A 23105-nucleotide genomic window follows, 5' to 3' on the forward strand; every position below is an offset into this window, starting at 1 on the left:
TCACTTTACTACGTGTGAAATTTCCCCTTTAAAAAACAATCTGTGTTCACAGCAGAAGTACTTGTTTTCACAAATCAGTATCTTTTCTTGAAACGCAATGTAAAATTATTGATTTAAATTTTAATTTAAACTGATCGTTATTGATCAGCCATTCCAGTTAAGCCCTGAAGTGTATTTCTCAGCCTCTAACTTGTTGTAATACCTGGTCAAGAGTGAAAGATGTCAGAGACCCTTCAGGTTTTTGTTCAGACTTCCTTGGGGTGAAGGGGTGGCGCCTGGGAGAGCTCTGTGCCCGTGCACACCCCGTGTCCCCTCCCTGCAGCTGGAAGCTCAGCTCGAGGACGCGGTCACCGAGGCCTCCAAGGAGCGCAGGCTTCGTGAGCACAGCGAGAACGTCTCCAAGCAAGTAGGAAGTGAGCTTGAGGCCCTCAAGGTAGCGCCCGGCTGGGGCCTCTGCTCTTGCTTTGGGAGCAGGTTGCCTGTCCTTGCTGGCTCTGTGGCGGGCAGTGCACGTCGTCCTGAGTGGCGTGCTGGTCGGGGTGGGGCGTCACACGAGGCAGCTCCAGACGAGACAGGGTGATGGGGGCAGGCCGTGAACCTGCCTTTGGAAGGCTTTTCCCAATTAGAAACAAGTTCACTCCTTTTTCTCTTTGTATAAAAGCCTCAGCAGTTTATAGGCAGACCCATCATCAGTATGGAAACTGATACTTTCCATACATTCCAGGTTTCTCAATTCAGTGAAGGCCATTTCTGGAAAAGTTCCTCATAGCCACATCCTGCCACTCCTTGTGGTCTGGGGCCAGACAGCAGCAAAGGTGCCTTGGGAGGAAGTAAGCAGAGAGGGCTGTAGGGGCAAGAATGTGGGCCAGGACGGGCAGGCCCCTGTCAGTCCAGGGCGACCTCAGGTGTGGAGCCCACCTTCCTGAGCCTTGGTCTCCCTCCATGAAGTGGAGAGAGTGGGCCTCTCTCCCTTACCCCGTACCTGGCCCCTCAGTGGGGAACTGCCTCCCCAGCAGAGGTTCCCATCACCCCCGCTGCCTGGTCCAGCCTGATTTGTGCTCCCCCTTGTGACCAGTCTGCTTGTCCCTGATGACAGTCAGCAGTCCGCTCCCCGCACAGCCACTGGTACGCGCTCCCAAAGCCACGGCCGGAGCTCACATGTCCTCAGCGCTTGCGCCCTGGTCCTGCTGTTGCCTGGCGCCTCCTGTCCTCACAGGCTCCGGCCGCCCTGCCCGAGGGCCTTTGCACTTGCTGGGCATCCCTGAGGTCTTCCAGGCTTGCATCGCACCTCATGTTGCTGCCCAGTCCTCATCCCGATGCCTGTATCATGTGTGGCTGTCCTGTCACATCTTTCCTGGTGTGTTGCTGGCCCTCCCCCTTTGCCCCACAAGAGCAGAGCGCTGGGTGTCACCTGTTACCACAGGGTGCCCAGCCCGTGCTCAGCCCTCAGGAGAGGAACGTTCATGCCAGGACGTGAAGGCCTTCGGGGCGCCAGGCAGATCCTTGTCTGAGGCAGATCCCGTTATCCCTAACTTCGGCCTTGTAGCTGGAAGGACCCCATGACCAAGGCCAGCTATGTCACTTGGCACAGTGGCCATGTGGCTGCATTCACAAGTGCCTGCATGTGGTGGGGACGACGGGTGGTGAGATCTTTGAGGGGGAACAGAGGTTTGTCATTTATTTCACTCTTTATCTTCAGACAAAGCAAGGAAGCCGGGGACCAGGTGCCACCTTAGAGCATCAGCAGGAGATTTCCAAAATAAAGTCTGAGCTTGAGAAGAAAGTCTTGTTTTATGAAGAAGAATTGGTCAGACGTGAGGCCTCCCATGTGCTAGAAGTAAAAAATGTGAAAAAGGAGGCACACGATTCCGAAAGCCAGCAGTTAGCCCTCCAGAAGGAAATCTTAATGTTAAAAGATAAACTGGAGAAGTCAAAACGAGAGCGGTGAGTGTTTAGAGGCCCCTCGGTGCGGGGGTCAGCGTCTGCCCGGCTGCAGGGGGTGCCGGCGGCAGGGGCTCCTAAGGCTTCTCTCTCCGATCTCCCAGGCACAACGAGGTGGAGGAGGCAGTTGGCACAGTAAAAGATAAATACGAGCGGGAGAGAACACTGCTGTTTGAGGAAAACAAGAAGCTAGCTGCTGAGAATGAAAGGGTAACTCAGTACCCGAGCTGCCCAATGGAGGAAACTGGGGTTTTCATTGTTGAGTGTTGGATTTGGTATTTTAAATATTTCAGTGTTTACATTAAGTAGTGTGTTTGATCTTTACATGGGGTATTTTCATTGGTTAAAAGCTGCTAATTACCGGAAACCAGTAGCTGTTAGCACGTGTGTTGATGTGCATTAAAATGTGACTTTTGTTAGATGCAATAAAATTCTATATCAGAAACTAAGTTTGGATATAATTCTCATAATGATTAAAGAAAAACTTTCAAAATTCAAAGAACTGGTCATTGTAATCATGTGAACATCATCTTTAAAGGGCGTCTATAATGAGGGGCACGTTGTTCAATTTCAGCTCTGCTCCTTCGTGGACAGACTCTCGGCTCAGAACAGGCAGCTGGAGGCTGAGCTGCAGGACCTGGCGGCCAAGAAGGAGTCAGTCGCACACTGGGAGGCTCAGATCGCCGAGATCATTCAGTGGTATGCCTCACAAGCCCACGGGATGCCTGCCGTGTGCCCGACTTCTGGTCTGGGCCAGAGGGCGGCAGGGCGCCTCGGGAGGGAGGGAGCAGAGAGGGCTGTAGGGGCTCCGGGCCAGCCCCACCCCTGCCTATCTGATTCTGTCTTACACCTCCCGCTGTTTCTCTAAGGTCTCCATATGGATTCACCACCGTTTCCCCTGAAGTGCTCATGGTGTGGGGGTGGGAGACAGCAGTTCTGCCTAGTGGTCATCCACTGATTGTGTCACTGAGGGTGTGAATCAGGCTGTGCTTGGCCCCGCATGTTCTCAGTGAATTGGGCAGTGTTTCTGCAAAACACGCCACGCAGAGGGCCTGGAGGCCGGCAGAGCAGCTGGCACAGTGCTCCCGAAGTAGTGACAGGCCCTCACTTGTTGTGGGGACCGGCTTTCTGGCCAACAGGGTGTGGCATCACTGTGAACTGCAGCGAGCAGCGGCACATTGTCTTGTCTTGTCCACTCACAGCATGTCCCTCCTCCAGGGTCAGTGACGAGAAGGACGCCCGGGGCTACCTGCAGGCTCTTGCTTCTAAGATGACCGAGGAGCTCGAGACTTTAAGGAGCTCCAGTCTGGGATCAAGAACGCTGGTAGGTTTTGTTCTGAAACCTGCACTCGTATTACTGTGGAATTTATTACTAGCTTTATCTTTAGTGTGAATGCAGCAGCTAGACTGTGCAGGCAGTGCTGGTGATGGGACAACCTTTCACACAGGCATAAATGGTAACCCAGTTTGAGGCGTAACAGCATTTTGTCGGTTACCAGGAGAGCCCAGACTTTTTTATATCATTCATTCATTTAACAAATAATTTCTGATCACGTGGCTCCATGGAGAATCTTAAACTGCCAGGACTGGCATCTGCCCTCCAGGAGAGGCGTGTTGCTTTCCTCACCTGTCCGTCCACCCTGTCAGTGGGCTGTGTGCTTCACTGGTGGCGGCTGCACACGTCCCTCTTCCTCTCTTCCATTGTTCTGGGTCCACTTTACCCTTAAAAAATATGTACACATATACATACGTAAACACATAAATATGTAAGTTATTTAGTGAATAATATATACAAGTAAAAATAAAGACACATAGTAAGTTAAGTGGAATTTCTAATTTTAAGATAAAACCCTAAAAGAAATTCCTCAAAGAGATGAGCAATGGTGAGGAAAGTAAGCAGCGTAAAGTAAGGGCAAATATTCTAGGGCAGTAAACAGGAAGAATGGATAGAAATATGGAGTCAGTAGTACATATTTTTTTAAAAAAAAGAATAAAGTCATAGTGAAACTATTTTATCAGAATCTTAGCTAGAACTTAAACTTAGCCCAAATTTTCATCCCATGTTTTCCTTCTTTGAAGGTATATTTATCCAAAGGGGCAGCACCTTCAGGTGTTGTTAACTGGCCGCCCTGTCACAGAGCGAGAGCACGTCTGCCTCGCACGAGCGCGTGCTGGCCTCTGGCGGCCTCTAGGCCATTACCTCCGACCTTCCTGCACTTGCATCATTGAAGTACAACACTTTTGAAAACACAGATAGCTCACAATTCTGTTGACAGAATATGACCATGTTCTTTGCTCCATAACTGGGAAACATTTTCATTTTTAGATTTAAACTTATAAACATCAATACATTTTTTCTCATCTCTCCGTTTTCCGGGCACATTTACTGTATGTTGCATTCACGAACTACGAGACATTCTGCGAGTGGGATTGTCTGCCACTTGGGGGGTGCCTCCTTGACTCGGTCTAGTTCTCTCTGCTGGTAGAGATGGAGAATGAAAAGTTCTGGACTGTGTGTTCAGGGAAGACTTCTACAAAAGTCTATCAAGCTGGTGTGTCCTTTCATAGGAACACTTGAAAGTGGTGAAGTGTGCTGGGACACTGAGTAAGGGAACAGGAGTGTGGGTGCTGTCGTCCGGCGCGTCAGGCCACTGCTACTCCAGCCGAGGTCACGCCATCCTCCTCCTCTTCCTTATTACTTTAGTCTTTCATCAGAGATAAGAGTAATGGAGTAATCAGTGATGTAATTCCTAAGATGATGAATAGCCGTCTTTCAGAATAAGAGGAAAAGAAGGTAAATGAGATCCCATAGTATGTTTTCAGTTTATAAGACTTTAGTGGACCCAAATAGAAATCACACTATAAAGGTAAGTTTTGTGCTTTAGAAGTTCTCTACAAAAGAATAAAAGTTATAAAATAAAAAAACTAAAATAGGATTTGATTTACTTTTGTTATATATGAGGATTGATATTTGAATGGTAAAAGTTTAGAAAAAGATGGATTACTTAATTTGCTAGCATTAATTTTGTTTAACAAATGAATAGCTTAAAACTGTACCTACAGTATCTGAACTCCTGTCTGCAGGACCCCCTTTGGAAGGTCCGCCGTAGTCAGAAGCTGGATATGTCTGCACGGCTGGAATTGCAGTCTGCTCTCGAGGCAGAGATCCGGGCCAAACAGCTTGTTCAGGAGGAGCTGAGGAAAGTCAAAGACGCGAACCTCTCCTTTGAAAGGTACCTGGTGCCATGGTCTGGCCCCTGCGGGACCCTGGCACTCCCTTGAGCTGCTTCGTCAGCTGATTAGAAAGAGCTTTGAGCAGTATAACGTTTCTGGCACTTAGTAGGTGCTCCATAGGAACTGGCTGGCTGGCTGGGTAGCTGCATTTCCCCTCCTGGGGGTTATGATTGATGTTTTCAGCAAACAGTGAGAGTGGCGAGACTAGTTTTGATATGTTGGCATCACTTCCCATGTGGGGAGGGGGCTGCTTGCCATCCCGTGTCGTGGGGCAAGATGCACAGCCCCAGGTTCGGTGCGCACCTCCTGTCTTCCTGTTCACTTTGTGTGGTTCAGTTCAACAGCTTAGAATTTGTCCTTTTAACCTAAAACTGTATTTTAAAATAGAGGTTGAAGATGATGTGCCTATTAGTACATTTTTTCCAACTTTAGTTATAACACCTTTTTTACACAATAAATTCAGCAGATGTTTGGTGAGAGCCCACCATTTGCAGGTACCATTTTTATACACTTGAGGCACAGTAATGAGCTGCTATTTCATAAAATCCAGGCTTCCCTGCTGATGTGGAAGGCAGGCAGGGGCACCTGGAAGCAGTGATGTTCCCAGCAGGCTTACTGCGCTCCGTATCCTGTTGGTTTGGGGCTAAAGGAGTAATGTCTGCCATGAATATCACTCCCTCTGCTTAGGGAGCTGCCGCACACATTATCCTGTCAGTCCCACATCCCTCAGAGCCTCCTGAGGGGGCCAGCGCTCTACAGCCCCCTCTGCACACTGGGGGGACAGAGGGGCACACGGCGCTGTAACTCAGCCCATGTCAGCACTGGTACAGGGCAGAGCCCCCACTTGGCTGCTTGTCTGCCCTGCTCGCCTTCTGGCTTGATGTCGACTCTGGCAGCCTGCCGTTGAAAGCACAAGCCACAAGGCCCCCAGTACTCGGGTGGCAGGCTGGCATTTGGGGCAGCTGACCTCTTGCTGGTTATGGGAGAGACGTCTAGAGATCTGACGGCCCAGTAATCTAGGTTGTGTGTCCTCAGAGGACTCGATCTAGAAAGAGGTTAGGAATGTCAAAAACTTCATTAGGGCTTCATGAGATACACCTTCATAAACCATGATTTTTTAAAATCCACATTTGCTTATAATTGTTTAGTATTTGTATTCCATAACATTCGCTAGGTAAAGAGGCTGTGCTGTTCTAAGAATGGAGTTTTGTGTCTCCTGTTGAGAACCCCACGTCCCAGCACTTTCCTCGGCCCTGGAGATAAACCCCTGTCCTCACATTTTGTCAGTCTGAGTCAGCATGTAGATGAGCAACCAGTTCTCAGAGCACTTAAAGCCGTGTATTTTTTTTTTTCAGTAAACTAAAGGATTCCGAAGCCAAAAATAGAGAATTATTAGAAGAAATGGAAATTTTGAAGAAAAAGATGGAAGAAAAATTTAGAGCAGATACCGGTAAATTAAAATCATAAGCTTGTGAATTATTTAAATATAAACCTTTTTTAAAAATGAAATGGTTTTATTTTAGATTTAATTTCTTCTAGACTTAAAAATTTTTAGTTATGTAAAGAATACGCATAATCCCAAAACCAAAATTGTGAAGCAGGGTGCACGCCCCAGACGCTCCCCAGCAGTCACCAAACCTCTCCGTTTATCCTTCGTTTCACGTGAACATCACTGAAGATGTGAAGCACAAGGCACATGTGCGCAGTTGCACAGTCTGTTCCCCGATGGCTCGCTCTGGGCATGGCGAGGCCACAGCCCAAGAGGTGGTCCCACCCTCAGCACACCTGGCGCTGTCGGGGCTGCGGGCTGTAGAAAGCGCGGGCGCAGGCAGCCATCCACGCACAGCCTGTGTTTATGCCAGTGTTACGGGGTAGGTCTTCAGATGTGGGATGCCGGCTGAGGAGTGAGGTGCCCACACTTGGGCAGACACTGCCAGCTCCCACTCCTCAGCTTGTGCGTTGCTGTGCGTTTGGCCCCCAGCCTTGCCCTGGGTGTGTTTTTACTCTGAAAACCTGAGAAATAGCTTTGAAATACAGGTTTCATTTGCACATTTCTTAACTATGAGGAAGATTGAGCATCTTTTTATGTTTAAGGACTATTTGTATTTCTTATTTTGTGATTTGTAGATTCGTATCTTTACCCATTTAAAAATACTCAGATTAAGTTTTTTTCTTAATTTTAAAAGCTTTTTTTGTATTGACAATCAGAGCCTTTTGTTTGTGAGTGGAAGTTGCAAATATTTTTCCTAGTTTGTCTTTTGTTTTTTACTTTGCTTATGTTTGTTTTCTTGGGTTTCTTTCTCACCACAAGGAGATTTTTTCCTTAATTTTTGTGTGTCAAATGTGTCAATCTTTTCCCTTTTTTGAATCCCCAGTTGTGCAGTAATTGACTCATGTTTTCTTCTCAAGCATGTATGGTTTCATATTTTATACTCAGATTGCTGATCCATTTGGGATTTACTCTGAGGCACAGTTTGAGGAATGGACCCAGTTTCCTCCTCTTCCTGTGACTTCTTAGTTGCCCGCTGCCATCGGGAGGTCCCTCTCCTGCTGGTGCGCAAGGGACTCTTCGAGTGTGAGATCTCCATGACACGCGCACCTGCTCCAGGGCTTTCTACCCTGTTCACTGCTCTTGGGCAAGAGTCCCTTGATCATATCACAGCGGCTTTGGTGACTCTGCTGCACTAGCTGGTGGGTCTCCTCCCCCAACCACCCCTTCTTTTTTGAAGATTTCTGGGATAGGCTTCCTCATTTACCCTCCCAAGTGAACTTTTTAATTCACTGTCCGGCAACAGGGAAAAATCTGGAGGTATTTTTACAAGGGTCAGATCACACGTGTCGGTGGCCTTGGGGAGCACTGACTCCTGGAGGATGCGGAGCCGCCCGCCAAGCGTCAGACACAAGCTTGCTCGTGTACCTTGACTCGATTCTCTTTCTTTCACAGGACTCAAACTTCCAGACTTTCAGGATTCTATTTTTGACTATTTCAATGCTGCACCTCTTGCACATGATCTGACATTTAGAGTAAGTAATTATCTTTTTAAAATAACAAATGCATTTGTGATGTTAGAAATCATGTAATATGAGCTGACTACCCATAGGGCCATGTAAGGTAACAGCTGACAGCTCATTTCAGTTGTGCTGACCCTGTAATTGACCCTTTGATTGTCAAGTGCATAAGGTCAGAGATGTCTAAGATATTTGACGTGTTCACAGAGACGCTTCCTCGGGTTAAGTGGAAGTTGATTAAGAAAGTGCTCAGCATTGTGAGGGAGGAAATCTGCGCTGGTCTTCGGCAGTGTAGTGAGTATTTCAGACAGTTTTCTATGTATTCTCACCCTGCGGCAAGTGAAGGATAAGCCAGTCACTCTGCTGTTTCAGTGACCCCGGCGTGGCTCCACAATTCAGCCTCAGTGACGGTGGAGAAAGGTGGTTTCTAAGAACAGCCCAGCCCGGGCACCTGGCTGTGGTCCTGGTGTCGGAGGCCGGCGTGGCCCGCCCCCTGTCCGTGTGTGCCCGGGCTCACTCCCCGCAGCCGGGCAGAGTGCCATCTGCAGGGGAGCTGCTGCTGCGCACCACGCAGGCCACCCCTCCTGCGCCGCCAGTTCTCAGTGGTGCTCCGGGCAGTGCAGTCTCCCCTCTTCTTCCAAACTAGTGCAGGAGGGCCCTTGAGGCAAGCCAGAAAGGACATTTAAAGAAAGCAAGTCTCACACTGGGATCTCTGAGGAGTGTCCATTTTTGGTGGCGTCTAGCCTTTGTTGGGAATACGTGAAGCCTGGGGGAGACATGGGGGCTGGCAGGGTGCACCCATGTGCCCGCCACCTGCTGGCTCTCGGTGCGCCTGCCCTCTCCTCCCCATATACACACAGACCGACTGTCCTTGAGCTGTTTGAAAGCTTCAGGCATCAGTGATCCCCAAATACTCCAGCGTGTTCTGCGTAGCTGCATGGCCCTGTTACATGGAGGCCTTCGTGCTGGTGCCGTGGTAGAGCCCTTACTGTCCCAGTGAGGTCCTTGATGGCTGGTGCTTCCCCCCACCTCGGTCAGAGCTCGAGGATCACATGGAGCTGCCATGTCCCTTTGGCCTCCCTTCGTCTAGAAGAGTGCCCTGTCTCCCCGACCCCCATTTAAAAAAAATAACATTGATGTTTTTGTAGTGCCCAGACCAGTTTTCTTGTAGAATATCCCACACCCTGCATTTGTCTATTTCCCTTCATGAGATGTGGGCTGAGCACCGTCCTGGCACGAGTTCTGTATGGACGTGTGCTTCCCATGCGTGCGGGATTGGTGATGCTGGTTGATGATTAGGTTGAGGCAGTCGCCCTGCCAGGGCCCCTTTCCCTGTGCGAGCCGTGGGCGGTCAGCAGATGACAGCTGAAAGTCTGTCTGCCAGTGCATTAGTGCAACAAGTGATCCTTGGCCAGATCAGTTACTACAGTACCAGGTAGGTTTGTATCACTCACACTGTTCTGGGCAAACACCTGTCTCCATTCATCAATCAGAATAGTTACTTATCAAATTGGTGATGCTCATCGTTTCCCTGAAGTCCTCAGCTTTTAAGAAGCACATGCGTTTATCCATCGGTTGCACATGGTTCTTTAGAAAGCCGCGTGCCTTTTCCTGTAGATGCCGTCACAGGAGGGATGAATGCTGATGCCAGAGGGACAGATTGGTTGTTAACAGCATAGAGGTGGCCGGGAAAGCAGTGCTTTTCTGTGAAATGAGCAGGCAGAGTAGCCGTCTCTGTGGCGGGGGCCCCCGTTTCTGTGGAGGGCAACAAAGCAGCTTCCACACCAAGGTGTGGGGGTCATGACCTGTGTCCCTTGTCCTGTGCAGCCCGCACTCCTGCCACGTTAGGGTTTAGCCTTAGTCCTGCTTTAGTCCCACTGTGCTTTAAGTAGGAAGGATATTTACTGGTGGGAAGAAAAAAAGATCCGTGGTCAGTCTGGCCTGTCAAGAAGTGTTTCCAGACCCCAGAATCATCATCTTTGGAAGCTTTCCCTGTATTAAACCTGTTTGGTGCTAGAAGTGCCTAGCCACCATGATTAAATCAAGTGTACTTCGTGCAAGTTTTTATTGGGTGAGAAATGATTGTTTTTGTTCCTACTTTTGGTTACAACCATGGACTCTGTGTCCTCCTGCATGTCCTCTCTGCTGGCCTCTTGGGAACAAGTAAATCCTACCAGCACAGGCTCCCCACCTCACCCTCCGTGCCACCATGGGTGGGTGTCTCTTCTTCTTTAACTTGCATCCTTTTGGTTAAATAACCAACTAATGAAACTAGGGGGCTGTTACTTGGCTAAAATTAAGTTACTTAATATACCTTCACTCTCCATTTATCTAAAGATAGAACTCTAACTCATTTAACATGCCTTATTTATGGGAGAATTTGCTTACATTTGTAGCTTGGGTGATTAGCTAAGTGATCTCACCCTTCCCTTGTGAGTTTGTTTACAAAGTCAAACACTGCAGTGCACAGATGTGTGTGTGGTTCTGTGTGTGTGTGTGCTCCCCTCCCGTCTGAATACAGCTCCTTAGGCAGCGGCCTAATCAATCGCAGCTTCTGGAAAGCGTTGCCTGGTTTGGCTCATTGGGACTTCACTGTGGAACACAGTAGAGCTGTGAGCAGCTCTCGTAGGTACCTACCCAGCTGCCCTGTGGCCCGGGGTACTGTTCGCTTGTGCTGACACTGCTGAGCAGACATCGGGAGCATGTGTACGCCAGTGTAAATCATGACAGCTGTGATGTCCTTTGGTGAGAAGTACTCATTTCAGGAACGTTTATAAAAATGAGGTCATTTTTAAGTGCTTTTAGAATGAGCTTCAAATTAGCCTCAAAGCTTTAGCTTCAGTTTTAAATGGTGCTGTTAATTTGGGCATCTTGAGTTGTCAGAACAAAACACTGCTTTCCCATGTCATTGACCTTTCAGGGAAATTTTCACTTCTGCTCATAGGCCCGTAGTCCTCTATTGATGTTAGAATTTCTTCCCAGGCCCTGAAATGAGGCTTAAACTGTGCTGACATACCAGGTATAGATGAAGTCTCTGCCTCAGCGGGTCGGCATTCTCCAATGCCCTCCCTCTAAATGGCTGGGAGGGCGGGACAGTGGACGGGCTGGGGGACTGCGGCTGGGACTTGACTTGTCAGACTCCCCCCACCCACACGGTCACCACTCCAGCCTTAGAATGCCAAGGGCAGTGTCCTCAGGGAAGCGGGACAGCTGTGGGTGTGGCGGGGGTCTGACCGAACATTGCACAGTGAGAACCTGTGCCAGACCTCACGTCCCCGGTAGAGTCCACTGTTAATTTAAGAGCAGAACGGTGCTTTCCCCTGCTATTTCTCTGCCTTTGTTTTCACAGACCAGCTCAGCTAGTGAGCAAGAAATGCAGGCTCCAAAGCCAGAGGCATCCCCATCGGTTCCTGTGGCCACAAGCACAGAGCAGCAGGAAGTAAGACAGTGTTGCCCTGCTGATTGTCACCAGCCCCTGGGTCCATCCCCAACCCGCCCGTGTGCCACATAGGCCCTGATACACGGGTGCTGCTCTGGCACCCAGGTGGCTCCCCAGGCCTCCTCACTGCTCATTCCAAGAACCTCTTTCCGAACTCTGAGCCTGACTTGTATTTCAGGATCACTGTTCGTGCCTTAGCTAGACACAGATTGCTTTGACAGATGTCTCAACCATATAGGAAATGGCAAGTGCAGAACTGTTCATTTCTGAGCAGGGTCTGACATGTCAGTACAGTGCCGCGCTGCGCAGACACTCACCTGTTCCCGTTTGTCTCCTAGGATGTGGCTCGTGCCCCGCCGAGGCTGCCGGCCATGCCACCGCCCACCACACAGCCCCTTGTTCTGGCTGGACCAAAGGTAGGGCCTTGCTTTTAACCCTCAGTTTTTGAAGATAATGTTTGTGTAAATAAGACAGACTTACTGTGTTTATATGCACAGTAAGTTCTGCTATTGATCTGTTCTGAAGAGTGTGATCCAGGAAACGTCAGGACCCTGTGTTTTTGTAATTAAACCAGTGATACATGAACACATTTTAATGGGAAAATTTCAGGGGCCGCTGTCCCCGCCTTCACCCCCCAGGCCAGGCCCCTTCTCCAGCAGTAACCATTCTGTGTTTATAACTGTCAAGTCCCTTCTCCAAGTTTGTTTCTGTCCGCGTGCACTCAGTGCTGTGGAGAACCATCGTGGCCTGTGGAGGGTGTTTTCCCCCAGCATAAATGGACCTACACTGAACGTGCAGCTTTGTATGCTGTCCTTTCATGGACGTGTGTTGAGAGCCATGCATGCCAGTCCTGGCAGGTCCAGCACAGGTCACAAGAGTGCCACTCGTGATACGGCCCTAGGCGCCGGCTTAGCAGGCATTCGGCTTTCTGCACTCAGATGCTCTTTTTTTTTCCTTTAATGTAGACATGGCCTTTTTTAAGGTTTCAGCTATAGACAGCCACGTGGCTAGAGAAGAGAAACAGTGTTGTTTGGCTTTTGGGACCAAAACATGTTGTAGAGTCGGGGTAAGGCAGACTGCCCTCTGGGTCTCTGTTGGTCACTCCCTTGCCTCTTACAAATCATTCCATCATACTTCTGTCCACCCGAGTAACAAACCTTTTGTTTGCTGTATTTGAGCTTCAAAGACATACTGTCCTGCATGTCCCCAGCCAACCTTACGTTTCACTCCTGACAGGACAGGGCTTTTCCAGGCTGTCGCTGTTAGGAACAGGACTGCCTGCTAGTCATTCCTCGCATCCTCACATACCCCTTGGCCGCACGTGCAAGAGAGACTGCTCCGGGTGGCAGCCCACCCAAAACGTGGCCCGAGGCCAGCCCCCAAGAGCCTCTGGATGGCGAGAATCTTCCGCCAACTCAAGTGGCGGCTTCACTACCCCAGCGCGCGGCCTGGCTGACCTCGCTGGTGCTGGCAGCAAGACCTGTCTCCGAGGGAGGCGTGGGGCTTCCTCTCGGGCTCGGGCTCTGTGCCGTGGGTGTCTGGCTGGCACCACGAGGACGGCACGCACCTCAGAGAGGAGTTGCACATTCTCAGCTTTTCGAGATCCTTCCCGAGTTGCACCCCACTGTGAGCAGACCGACAGCCTCTAGCCAGGCTCACCTTCTCCTCATTCCTCCTGCAGCCGAAGGCCCACCAGTTCATCGTCAAGTCCTTCTCCAGCCCCACCCAGTGCAGCCACTGCACCTCCCTGATGGTGGGGCTGATCCGGCAGGGCTACGCCTGCGAGGGTGAGTGCCATGTGCCAGGGTGGTCCTGGGCACAGCCGGTGGGGAGTGCACTCCCCGGGGCACACCAGAAAGGCCGGGCCCCGCCAGGAGTGTGCACATGCTCGATGGAAGTGTGTGGGCTAAGATCTGAGCCCTGAAGCTGCAGTGGGAGCATGCACAGGTGGTCTGTCGGTAATTATTCATCATAAAACGAGACGTTGTGGCCATTACAGGAAATTGGAAGCAGAAGCAGAAAGAACTTTTAAGATTTCCGTTACTGTGTCATTTGCAGTAAGCACCGTTACTTTGTTTTCTTCTGATTGTGGCACTTTAAACTCCATGTTGTGCTCTTGTCCTGTACTGGGCCCCGGGCTGGCTTTTGGCGACATGGTCGTGGGGTGCGATTACCCCTCTTGCTGATGGACGACCAGCCAAGGTCGTGTGGGGGAGACAGCAGCCCTGGGCTGGAGCCAGATGAGCCCACACTGCTGACCGCTGGTCGGCGGGGGGAGCTACCCTGTGAAAACAGCTTCCTGTTTTTCATTTTATGCTATACCAGAAGCCTTTCCCTTTGTTATTGAAACTCAGCAGCCCTTTTGATCGGCTGCCGGGGCCCCTGATTGTCACTGAGACCCTTGCCCTGACACATACCTGTTGGGTTTCCCATCCAGGGGGCCGTGTTAGTAACTCTGTAGTAAGGCTCGGGCCTTCTGGGAGCAGTACCTCCAGCTTGGGGCCCTGCTTCCTGTTCACTTGCCCTCCCCTCCCCTCTAGGGGCTCCGAGGACCATGTCGAGAAGCCACTCGGTGGCCAAGTCCCAGAGCCCCCTGCCCTGCTGGGCATCTGAGCCATGTCCAGTGACTCATTGATGGGTCAGCAACGTGCCTCTGGCGTGTGTTGCACAGGAGCCTCTGCGTGGGGAGAAGCAGGCACTCAGGCTGTGCCGTCTCTCTTCCAGTGTGCGCGTTCGCCTGCCACGTGTCCTGCAAAGACAGCGCTCCCCAGGTGTGCCCCATCCCTCCCGAGCAGTCCAAGCGGCCCCTTGGCGTGGACGTGCAGAGAGGCATAGGAACAGCCTACAAGGGCTACGTCAAGGTAGGGTGGACATGGCCCAGGTGTGGTGGCCCACAGCCATGCCCAGAGGTTCTTGAAAGGGGGTTCTTTGCTGTGTGAGGTGACCCTTGTGCCAGTCCTGGGAGGCCTCCGCTCCTGGGAAACGAGGTCTTCAGCCTGCAGTCCTAGGAACCCCACAGAAACACTCACAGTCGTCTGGGGCCCCTTTGTCCGCACCTCCTGGGCCATTTGCTTGACGATGAGGCTTCCAAGCCAGTGCTGTGTGAAAACCACTGCCTGGGAAGCCCTGGGTATCTTTCTGGCTTCAGCATTCCAAGATGCTCCGTGTCTGGTGTGATCACCTGTTTGCTGAGCTGTCCACCTTGTCCCGACTCCCTCTGTCACGTGCACACATCCCCCAGCAGACACAGCTCTGGCTGCCAGTCTGGGAGGGAGCTCTCCTTGGAGAAGCAGCCGGAAGGAGACTGTGGGCACAGCAGCCGCCTCCAGGAAGTCCTCTGGGGCCCTGCTCCCATTGCCTTGACATGTGGCTGTCCTCCTGGGCCCAGTAAAATATGGTCACCTTTATCTGTAGGTCCCAAAGCCAACTGGGGTAAAGAAGGGATGGCAGCGGGCGTACGCAGTGGTCTGTGACTGTAAGCTCTTCCTGTATGATCTGCCTGAGGGGAAGTCCACCCAGCCTGGCGTTGCTGCAAGCCAAGTCTTGGATCTCAGGTCTGTTTTGTGCGTTGTGTTCTTGTTCTAGGAGCTTTATTTGACTGACTTAACCTTTAGTCCCAGTGACAATTTGTTGCTTAATGACCTTTAGTCTCATTTATACCTTCCATCGTTAATTATTGTGCAGTTCTGAAAATAGGTGCTTACAGCGTGTGCTATAAACTTCCCTGCTATAGATATTTTTGCACCAAGCAATTTGCTAAATAGGCACATAGTAAGAAAACTACGTGCCCCAAGAACAAATACGCAGGCACATGGCACAGCCCAAGGCCGTCTGTGTCACAGTGTCTGCAAGTGTTCTCTCTCCGTGGCGGGCATCAGAGCCCGGGCTCTGTGCGGCCAGAACATTTGCTGCGTGGTGGCATCTCCTGCCACTTTCACCTCTCATCAGACACCTTCAAACAGATGAATCGCACATATGGAGATGGCAGAGCTGCTTCCTTCCCGGCTTCTCTTAATGTCTAACTCTGCATCTCCCCATTTGTAAAGTGGGCATAACAACAACATTACCAGGTCAGAGGGCTATGAAGGTGGGCAGGTTAGAGGCTTCCTGGGCTTAGCGCCCGATCTGGGTGTCTGTCATCTGCCGTCTGTGCTCCCAACCCTGGTGCCATCAGGACAGCTCCTGCTGCTGCCACCTGGCCTGGGCCCCAGAGGCACGTGCCTTTGAGGACAGCTGCAGGCGCAGAGGTGTAGCAGGGTCGCCTCCACAGCGGTCCCCACATTCCATATCCCTAGCCATTGGGCAGGGAGGAGCAGTGGCACCTGTGTTTGGGATGTGCCCATCCCTTGCTGTGCCCAGGTGTGCCCTGGTCTGGGGTGAAGAGGCTGCCGGCAGGTGTCCCAGGGGCATCACCTTGGCGGGAGGGCCCCGGGTTGAGAGCATACGGGAGGTGGGGTTTTACTCTGAGCGATCACCAAGTGGCTCGTGCCAGTAGCCAGGGACCCAGGGCTGCAGTGTTTCTGACTGGTGCGGGCTGGAGAGTGCACGGTGGGCGCTCCTGGCCTCCCAGCACGCTGGCTATGGAGACACGTGCAGGGGTCCCGCGCTGTCAGCTGTCTTGTCGGTATGACCCTCACTCAGGTGGAGGCGAGGGGCCTGCCCTGTGTTGTAGAAAATAAAGCCAGGCAGGTGTCCTTGCTGTCGGGCTTGTGCACAGAGGGTGGAGGCGAGATCCCGTGTGCAGCCCCTCCCTGACGTCCCTGTGCGCTTTCCCACCAGAGACGACGAGTTCTCCGTGAGCTCAGTCCTGGCTTCTGATGTCATCCACGCCTCCCGCCGGGACATCCCATGTATATTCAGGGTATGGTGTTTTCTGTTCTTTAGAGACTTTTTACTAAAAATCTTTTTTTCAGAAATCACCTGGTTCAGATAACAAGTTCTGGGCATTTCATTGAACTGTGGCAGGGGGCTAGCACATATCCAGCATGTTTTCCCACCTTCCTGCCTGGCTCCCGACCCCTTCCCTTTGTTGGGTGCCTCCCTGCCCACTTCTTCCCAGGCCTGTCACCCACATTGCCAGCACCCCGTCATCTCCCCGTCAGTCTTGTCATAGCGTGCTCCATGCTGGAGGCACCTCGTGGTCGGGCGCCAGGGAGGCCAGCCACCGCAGCTCCCCAGGACTCACTGGCCAGTAGGGGGAGCAAATCAGGAAGGAGCGAGTAGTCAGTGTCCGTTGGCATCTTTGTGGGCCAGGACGGAGAGTCTGCCCACTGGGCCCGCGTTATGCTGCAGTGCTGGGAAGCTCTAGGGATGGTAGGCCAGGGAGAGCATCATCCCCTGGCCCTGCCACTGGGAGTTTTCATAAATCCAGTGAAATCTTGCTTGACCACAAAACTAAGTCTATGCATCATTTTTTATTAAATCACTTCTATTCAGAAACCGTGTCTTGTATACAGTACAGAAAATTGCCACCACTGTGTACACACTGAGTGATCATTTTGAAGCAAAAGCTCTCCAGGTTTCCTGCCAAGTGCCAAGGGAGTGGAATGCTCACAGGGAAGCGTGTTTGGGCAAAGCATTTTTGTTTGAGATCCTGTTTTCCCTGGATGTGTTCTGAGAATCAGTTTTTGATTATAGTTAAGAGTTATAATTCAAGAAAACAATTTTAAAACGGGCAGTTACACCACAGTTTTAGAAAGAGCAGAATTAACTAACATCTGACAGGAAAGGGATCCGGGGTGCCCACTTAGAGCTATGCTCCCGCCTGTTTACAGCAGCACAGCCCCTCACAACTCCTCACGACCTCAGGGGGCGGCTGGGGGCCAGGACCTGAGGCTTTAACCCTGACGGGCGCCTGGGTCAGAGCGCTGGGAAGTGCATCCCTCCTGGTCCCACCTCCACTCAGGGCACCATCTGGGCAGGGCACAGGCGTGTTTGCTGGGCCTGGTGGTCTTACAGCTCTTCTCTGTCTGTCATGAAGGTGACAGCCTCTCTCTTAGGCACACCGTCCAAGACCGGCTCCCTGCTCATTCTGACAGAGAATGAGAATGAAAAGAGAAAGTGGGTTGGGATTCTAGAAGGCCTCCAGTCCATCCTGCGTAAGAACCGCCTGAGGAACCAGGTCGTGCACGTCCCGCAGGAGGCCTACGACAGCTCGCTGCCTCTCATCAAGGCCGTGCTCACAGCCACCATCTTGGGTACGTGCTGGCCACTGCAGGGCGTCGCGGGGCTCCTCGGGGGTGCTTCGGAAGCTGCCAGAGTGCCTCGGCTGAGCCCTCCACCCGGTGGAGACCACTACTGTGGTGCAGCGGGAATTTGTCATTACTCTGGGGGTTTTAAGACGGAGTCTGTGCTGATGGTGCTGGTTTTATGTTCTTACCTCTCCTGCTGCCTCAACAGACGGGGAGAGGATTGCGGTCGGCTTAGAAGAAGGGCTGTATGTCATAGAGGTGACCCGTGACGGTGAGTGAGCAGGCCCAGTGCCCGCCTGCCGGGCTAGTGCCGGTGGGCACAGAGCCATAGGGGCTCAGCAGAGACGTAGGCGCTGCACGTGTCAGGTCAGTTCAGTTACCGAGTCAAAGAACTTCATGAAGAAAGGGAGGCAGGCAGCCAAGAAAAAGTTAACAGCAAAGGAGACGGGTGTTCTGCAAATGTCTGCGTGTACTGTGGTGCCTCAGGCTGAGGGCAAGGTCCCCACTGGCGAGTCCAGTGGAGCATGAGAACTGCCCCCCGGGTGTGCCGGGGCCCGTAGGCTCCTCGTGGGGCAGCCAGAGCCTCCCACAGCAGCAGTGTTTACTTAATTCCTGGATGCACTGAGGCCTTCCTGGAACTTTCCCTCCTTTGCTTCAGATTTGGACATCTCACTTCTCCCAACAAGAAAAGGCAGAAACATCCCTATGCATCTCCTGTTCATGGCACTGGGTCAGGGACAGAAACGCAGGGGGCCAGGCGTGGCCAGGGCTGGGCTCTGGGAGCCTCCCCCAGGGAACAGGGGGATGGGGGTGGGGGCGGTGGTCCCTCCCGGGTGAGCTCGGGGTCTCAGCACACCTGGCCACATGGAGGAAGGGGGAATGACCGCTGCCAGCCAGCCCAGGGCTGTTGGTCCCTCAGGACCCAGACCAAGGGCTCTGGCTCTGAAATCCCAGAGTGGAGGTCCTGATCCAATTAGGGAATGGAGCATATGAGGGTTAATTTGGGGGGCCGGTGAGAGGTGGGTGCTTTCAGATAGTTAATCTAAGGGTCCGGGGAGGTTGGAAGCAGCCTTTGTTTCCCAAATGCGACCCAAGGGTTCTTGGCTTCAGGGATGAGCTAAAAGGAGGTCCAGATCCTGCCCCCGCCAGGACCACACCACACTGGGTGTCTCCCAGCCAGGGCCCCGGGGCTTCTGACAGAGGGCACTGTGGAGTGAGGTTGGTGGAGGCAGAGGCCGGTTTCCCAGAGCTGCAGTGGGAAGGGATGGGTCCCCCGCAGGACAGGCAGAGCCACCCCTGCCTCCGTGCTGACACGCCGCCCTGCTGTCGCCCTCCCCTCAGTGATTGTGCGCGTTGCCGACTACAAGAAGGTGCACCAGATTGAGCTCGCTCCCAAAGAGAAGATCGTGGCCCTCCTCTGTGGCCGGAACCGCCACGTCCACCTGTGTCCATGGTCTTCCTTTGATGGGGCAGAGAGTAGCCTTGACGTCAAGCTTCCGGAAACAAAAGGCTGCCAGCTCCTGGCAGCTGGGGCTCTGAGGAAGACCTCTCCCACCTGCCTCTTCGCCGCCGTGAAACGGCTGGTCCTTTGCTATGAGATCCAGAGGACTAAGCCTTTCCACAGGAAGTTCAATGAGATTGTGGCCCCTGGCACTGTACAGTGGATGGCCGTGTTCAAGGACAAACTCTGTGTCGGCTACCCTTCTGGGTTCTCTCTGTTGAGCGCCCAGGGAGATGGGCAGGCTCTAAACCTGGTAAATCCCAATGACCCCTCGCTTACGTTCCTCTCACAACAGTCTTTTGATGCCCTTTGTGCTGTGGAGCTCAAAAGTGAGGAGTACCTGCTTTGCTTCAGCCACATGGGACTGTACGTGGACCCACAAGGTCGGAGGTCACGCATGCAGGAGCTCATGTGGCCTGCGGCGCCTGTTGCCTGTAGTATGTATATGTTTTTCTGTTGCCATTTCCCTGTTGCTGCTTCTCGCATAGACGGTCAGCACGCGTCCTCTTTGCTCCGGTGTGTCTCCCACCTCCCTAGAGAAGTCGTTAGGCGCCAGGCAGTGGGCCGCACGGCTGTCCGATGCACCGTGTGGTCCCCAGGCCACATTTCAGACCAGCTCTGGGCAGGCTTGCGGGCTGACCACAGCCTGCCGTGTCCTGAGCCAACCCCACCCACCCCTCCAGCACCCTTCCCCCCCGAGCTTGGGAGGCTCTGCTCCCCAGAAGGGCTCTGCAGGAGGCCCGCAGCTGAAGAGCCCCGACGGAGATGACCCGGCAACTCACAGCCATGAAACAAGCTAAAGGTTTTTGATGGCCAGAAAAAATTCAGCTCTGATGTCCAGGTTAGAGTTCCTCTTGGACAGACATTTTCCTGAGAGTAGGAGCTGATTTGCTTAATTGGGGCTTTCCATGTGACTCATGGCACTGGGTAGAACACAGGACAGTCCAAGAACTTGGTGAGCAAGGTCCCTGGGGTGGGGCTCCATTCAGGGGACACTTTCCGCCTGGCTGGCTGCTTTTACAAAACCCTAACCCTACAATCCCACCAATTTGATACGTCCAGGTAGCCCATACCATCGAACCAGCAGGTCAGACAGTCAGGAGTGATTAGACGAGCCACAGGGCACGTGTTGATGGGGGCCAGGAGGGAATGGGGCGGGTGGAAGACCTCAAAGCACCACCTGTTGTCGGCCTCATTGGTTTTGCCGAGCTGGCAGAGTAACCAAGAGTGTCGGGGCCTGTGAGTGAACTGCTGGCCTCCAGCCCAAGGGCTTACTGGGTATCTCCTGACTTCTACCCTCAGCAGAGGCAGTTAGTACAGCGGGCAGGCGGAGCAGGCGGCCAGGTCCTGGGGCACAGGGCAGGAGCCGGGGCCAGCCGGGAAGGAGGCGCACCTGTTGCCTTGACACCCCTCATCCACCGCCTCATCCCTGTGGGCAGCCAGCACGGGTGCCCTCGGAGCACACGGGGTGCCTGCTCCTCACGGCCTGTTCCTCCAGGCTTTAGCGGGTGTAAAAGCTGAGTGTTGCGAAGGACGTGGGTCCCTGGTGTGTTTATGATCTTGGCTGCGAGTGACCTGGTGTGGACCCCGGTGTTCCCACCTTCTCCTCGGGTTCCGTTCTCTTTCCACCCAGGCTCTCTTTCTCTCGCCCGTGCACAGTACAGACCCCGGATCAGGGTTAGAGCTGGCAGAAAGTAAACACCTTCTGGGCTGGGGAGCTAACTCCCTTGCCTACGTGTTCCTCTCCCTGTGCTGAGCGCTCGTGTGCTCACCTCTCCCGGCACGTGGGGCGGTGTGACCTGTCCCGTCTGACCCAGGAGGAAGCCGAGGGCTAGAGGTGAGCCGTGCGTGAGTCCCACAGCAGAGGCCAGCTCCAATGCAAGCTGGCTCCGACGCAAAGCGGCCTTCCTCAGCCGTCTGGCCCTGACTCACTTCCTAGTCGAAGGCTTGCTGTGGGCTGTGCATCTGTTTACCAGGGGCTGCAGGGCCCACACGGGTCTCCTCCCAGCTCCTCACAAGAAAGAGTAGCTGCCCCAGAAGCTGCTCTGTGGAGACTTGGCCTCTGAAAGTTCATCTAGGCTGCCTGGCTTCTCCAGCCATCTTTTCTGCTCCTGTCACTCAAAAGGAGGGGCCTCTTGGTTTGTGGGAAATGTCACTTATCAGTCTGGTGATGAGTTCCAGCATCTTTTGTCTACTTCCTAAGCCATTTCATTTTCTTTCTTCAAAAGTAAAGAGCTGATCATGCAGCCCATTTGGAATCTATTAATAGCAACATAGCAGAAGCTTTTAAAGAATTCACCTTCAGCTAGTAAAGTGTAAGTGATGAACATTAGCTTTTAACCTGAGAGACAGGCAGGAGCCAGAGCTGAGCTGGAACCATCTGCACAGCTCTGCATTTCTGCAGGGCGATGCTGGGAACAGCAGGGCAAGGGTGAGGACAGCGTGCCTTGGACCAGGGCCTGGCCACCCTGGCAGGGTTACTGAGAAGAGGACAGCCACTGCTCCCTCTCCGGTCATTCTGAGTGTGGGGGTGTTCCCCTTAAACCTCAGATGCCAGCCGGGCCAGCAGTCTTGGTCTCCCGTCTTGGGTGTGCTTGGCTGGATTTCTTGTCACCTGACAGGGTGCCGTCACTTAGAATGAGCAAGGGAGGACAGCGCCACCCCAGAGCCCCCTGCAGGAGGATAGTGACCGTCCCCAGGTGCGTTCCCGCAGGCCACCGGAGGAGCACCTGCCAGCGTCCTTGGCCGCCAGGTGCAGCGACGGGTGTGGCCACTGCCCCAGTGCTAAGCAGTGGTTTCATGTGAGATTTTAAATATTTACTCAGAGACTTGATTCTTGGCACCTCTTAAAGAAGGGATTTGCTTCAAGAAACAACATTCAGCCCCTACCTGAATTTCTGCATTTCCAATGTGCTGCACCTGAAGTAATAAGCTTCGGCAATGATTGTATAAGAAACCTAAACGGAAACGCTGATTTTTTTAAACAGCCCATCTTCAACTTCTATGCCGTGGGATTTAAAATGCAGTCTGGGTAAAGAAGTGACGGTAAAGCATTTAAATGTTGGTTGTACTTGTCTGAACTTTGAAGTGAAATTATCTACAGTTTGAGCCATTGTAAGCCCTGAGCTGGGCAGCGCAGCCTCCCCTGCGCTTGGTGACGCCCTAGGTGCCGGGTCTGGCCGCTGCCCTGCAGGGCGGGAGGCGCCAGGTCCGGGCCGCCTGGGTTGCTCACCCGGCTTTGCTCCATCTGCGCTAGGTTGCAGCCCCTCGCACATCACGGTGTACAGCGAGTACGGCGTGGACGTCTTTGACGTGCGCACCACCGAGTGGGTCCAGACCATCGGCCTGCGGAGGGTAAGGCCCGGGGGTGCAGGAGCCTCCTCCCACCTGGCGCTGGCTCCCCAGCAACCACGCGCTCTGCTCTGTCACACAGATAAGACCACTGAACGTGGAGGGCACCCTCAACCTGCTTGGCTGCGAGCCACCCCGCTTGATCTACTTCAAGAACAAGTCCTCAGGTTGGCCTTTGTCCGCGGTGCAGGCAGAGGGAGTGGGGGGCAGCCCCGTCCCCAGGGGCTGCGGGCTCCTGGTCGCCATGCGACGGTGGGCACTGTGCCTCCCGCAGGAGCAGCCCTCAGCGTGCCGGACACTTCTGACAACAGCAAGAAGCAGATGCTGCGGACCAGGAGCAAGAGGCGGTTTGTCTTCAAGGTGCCGGAGGAGGAGAGGCTGCAGCAGCGGCGGTAGGACGGGGCCCGGCGGCCTTGCAGAGGAGGGTGAGGCTGAGACA

General features: G+C 52.9%; 1 protein-coding gene across 7 annotated transcripts in view; it reads left to right on the top strand.

The window, feature by feature from the left end:
- Nucleotides 1-23105, top strand: part of CDC42BPB (CDC42 binding protein kinase beta) — a 112734-nt gene that overhangs the window by 77207 nt on the left and 12422 nt on the right. For 5 of the 7 annotated variants that reach the window (XM_057488122.1, XM_057488121.1, XM_057488119.1 and 2 more), the window contains exons 14-33: nucleotides 323-433; nucleotides 1700-1944; nucleotides 2046-2151; nucleotides 2516-2640; nucleotides 3160-3265; nucleotides 5026-5174; nucleotides 6531-6625; nucleotides 8120-8199; nucleotides 11534-11623; nucleotides 11962-12039; nucleotides 13305-13410; nucleotides 14348-14484; nucleotides 15038-15177; nucleotides 16403-16484; nucleotides 17604-17820; nucleotides 18023-18085; nucleotides 19156-19752; nucleotides 22572-22669; nucleotides 22749-22833; nucleotides 22941-23058. In XM_057488122.1, coding sequence (XP_057344105.1) covers nucleotides 323-433; nucleotides 1700-1944; nucleotides 2046-2151; nucleotides 2516-2640; nucleotides 3160-3265; nucleotides 5026-5174; nucleotides 6531-6625; nucleotides 8120-8199; nucleotides 11534-11623; nucleotides 11962-12039; nucleotides 13305-13410; nucleotides 14348-14484; nucleotides 15038-15177; nucleotides 16403-16484; nucleotides 17604-17820; nucleotides 18023-18085; nucleotides 19156-19752; nucleotides 22572-22669; nucleotides 22749-22833; nucleotides 22941-23058 — 2828 coding nt within the window. Of the gene's footprint in view, nucleotides 1-322; nucleotides 434-1699; nucleotides 1945-2045; nucleotides 2152-2515; nucleotides 2641-3159; nucleotides 3266-5025; nucleotides 5175-6530; nucleotides 6626-8119; nucleotides 8200-11533; nucleotides 11624-11961; nucleotides 12040-13304; nucleotides 13411-14347; nucleotides 14485-15037; nucleotides 15178-16402; nucleotides 16485-17603; nucleotides 17821-18022; nucleotides 18086-19155; nucleotides 19753-22571; nucleotides 22670-22748; nucleotides 22834-22940; nucleotides 23065-23105 lie in introns of those variants that run through there. The other 2 variants (XR_005024207.2, XM_057488120.1) reach the window with 2 other exon arrangements.

This window comes from Manis pentadactyla, chromosome 11, assembly GCF_030020395.1.
Source record: "Manis pentadactyla isolate mManPen7 chromosome 11, mManPen7.hap1, whole genome shotgun sequence".
Lineage (NCBI taxonomy): Eukaryota > Metazoa > Chordata > Mammalia > Pholidota > Manidae > Manis > Manis pentadactyla.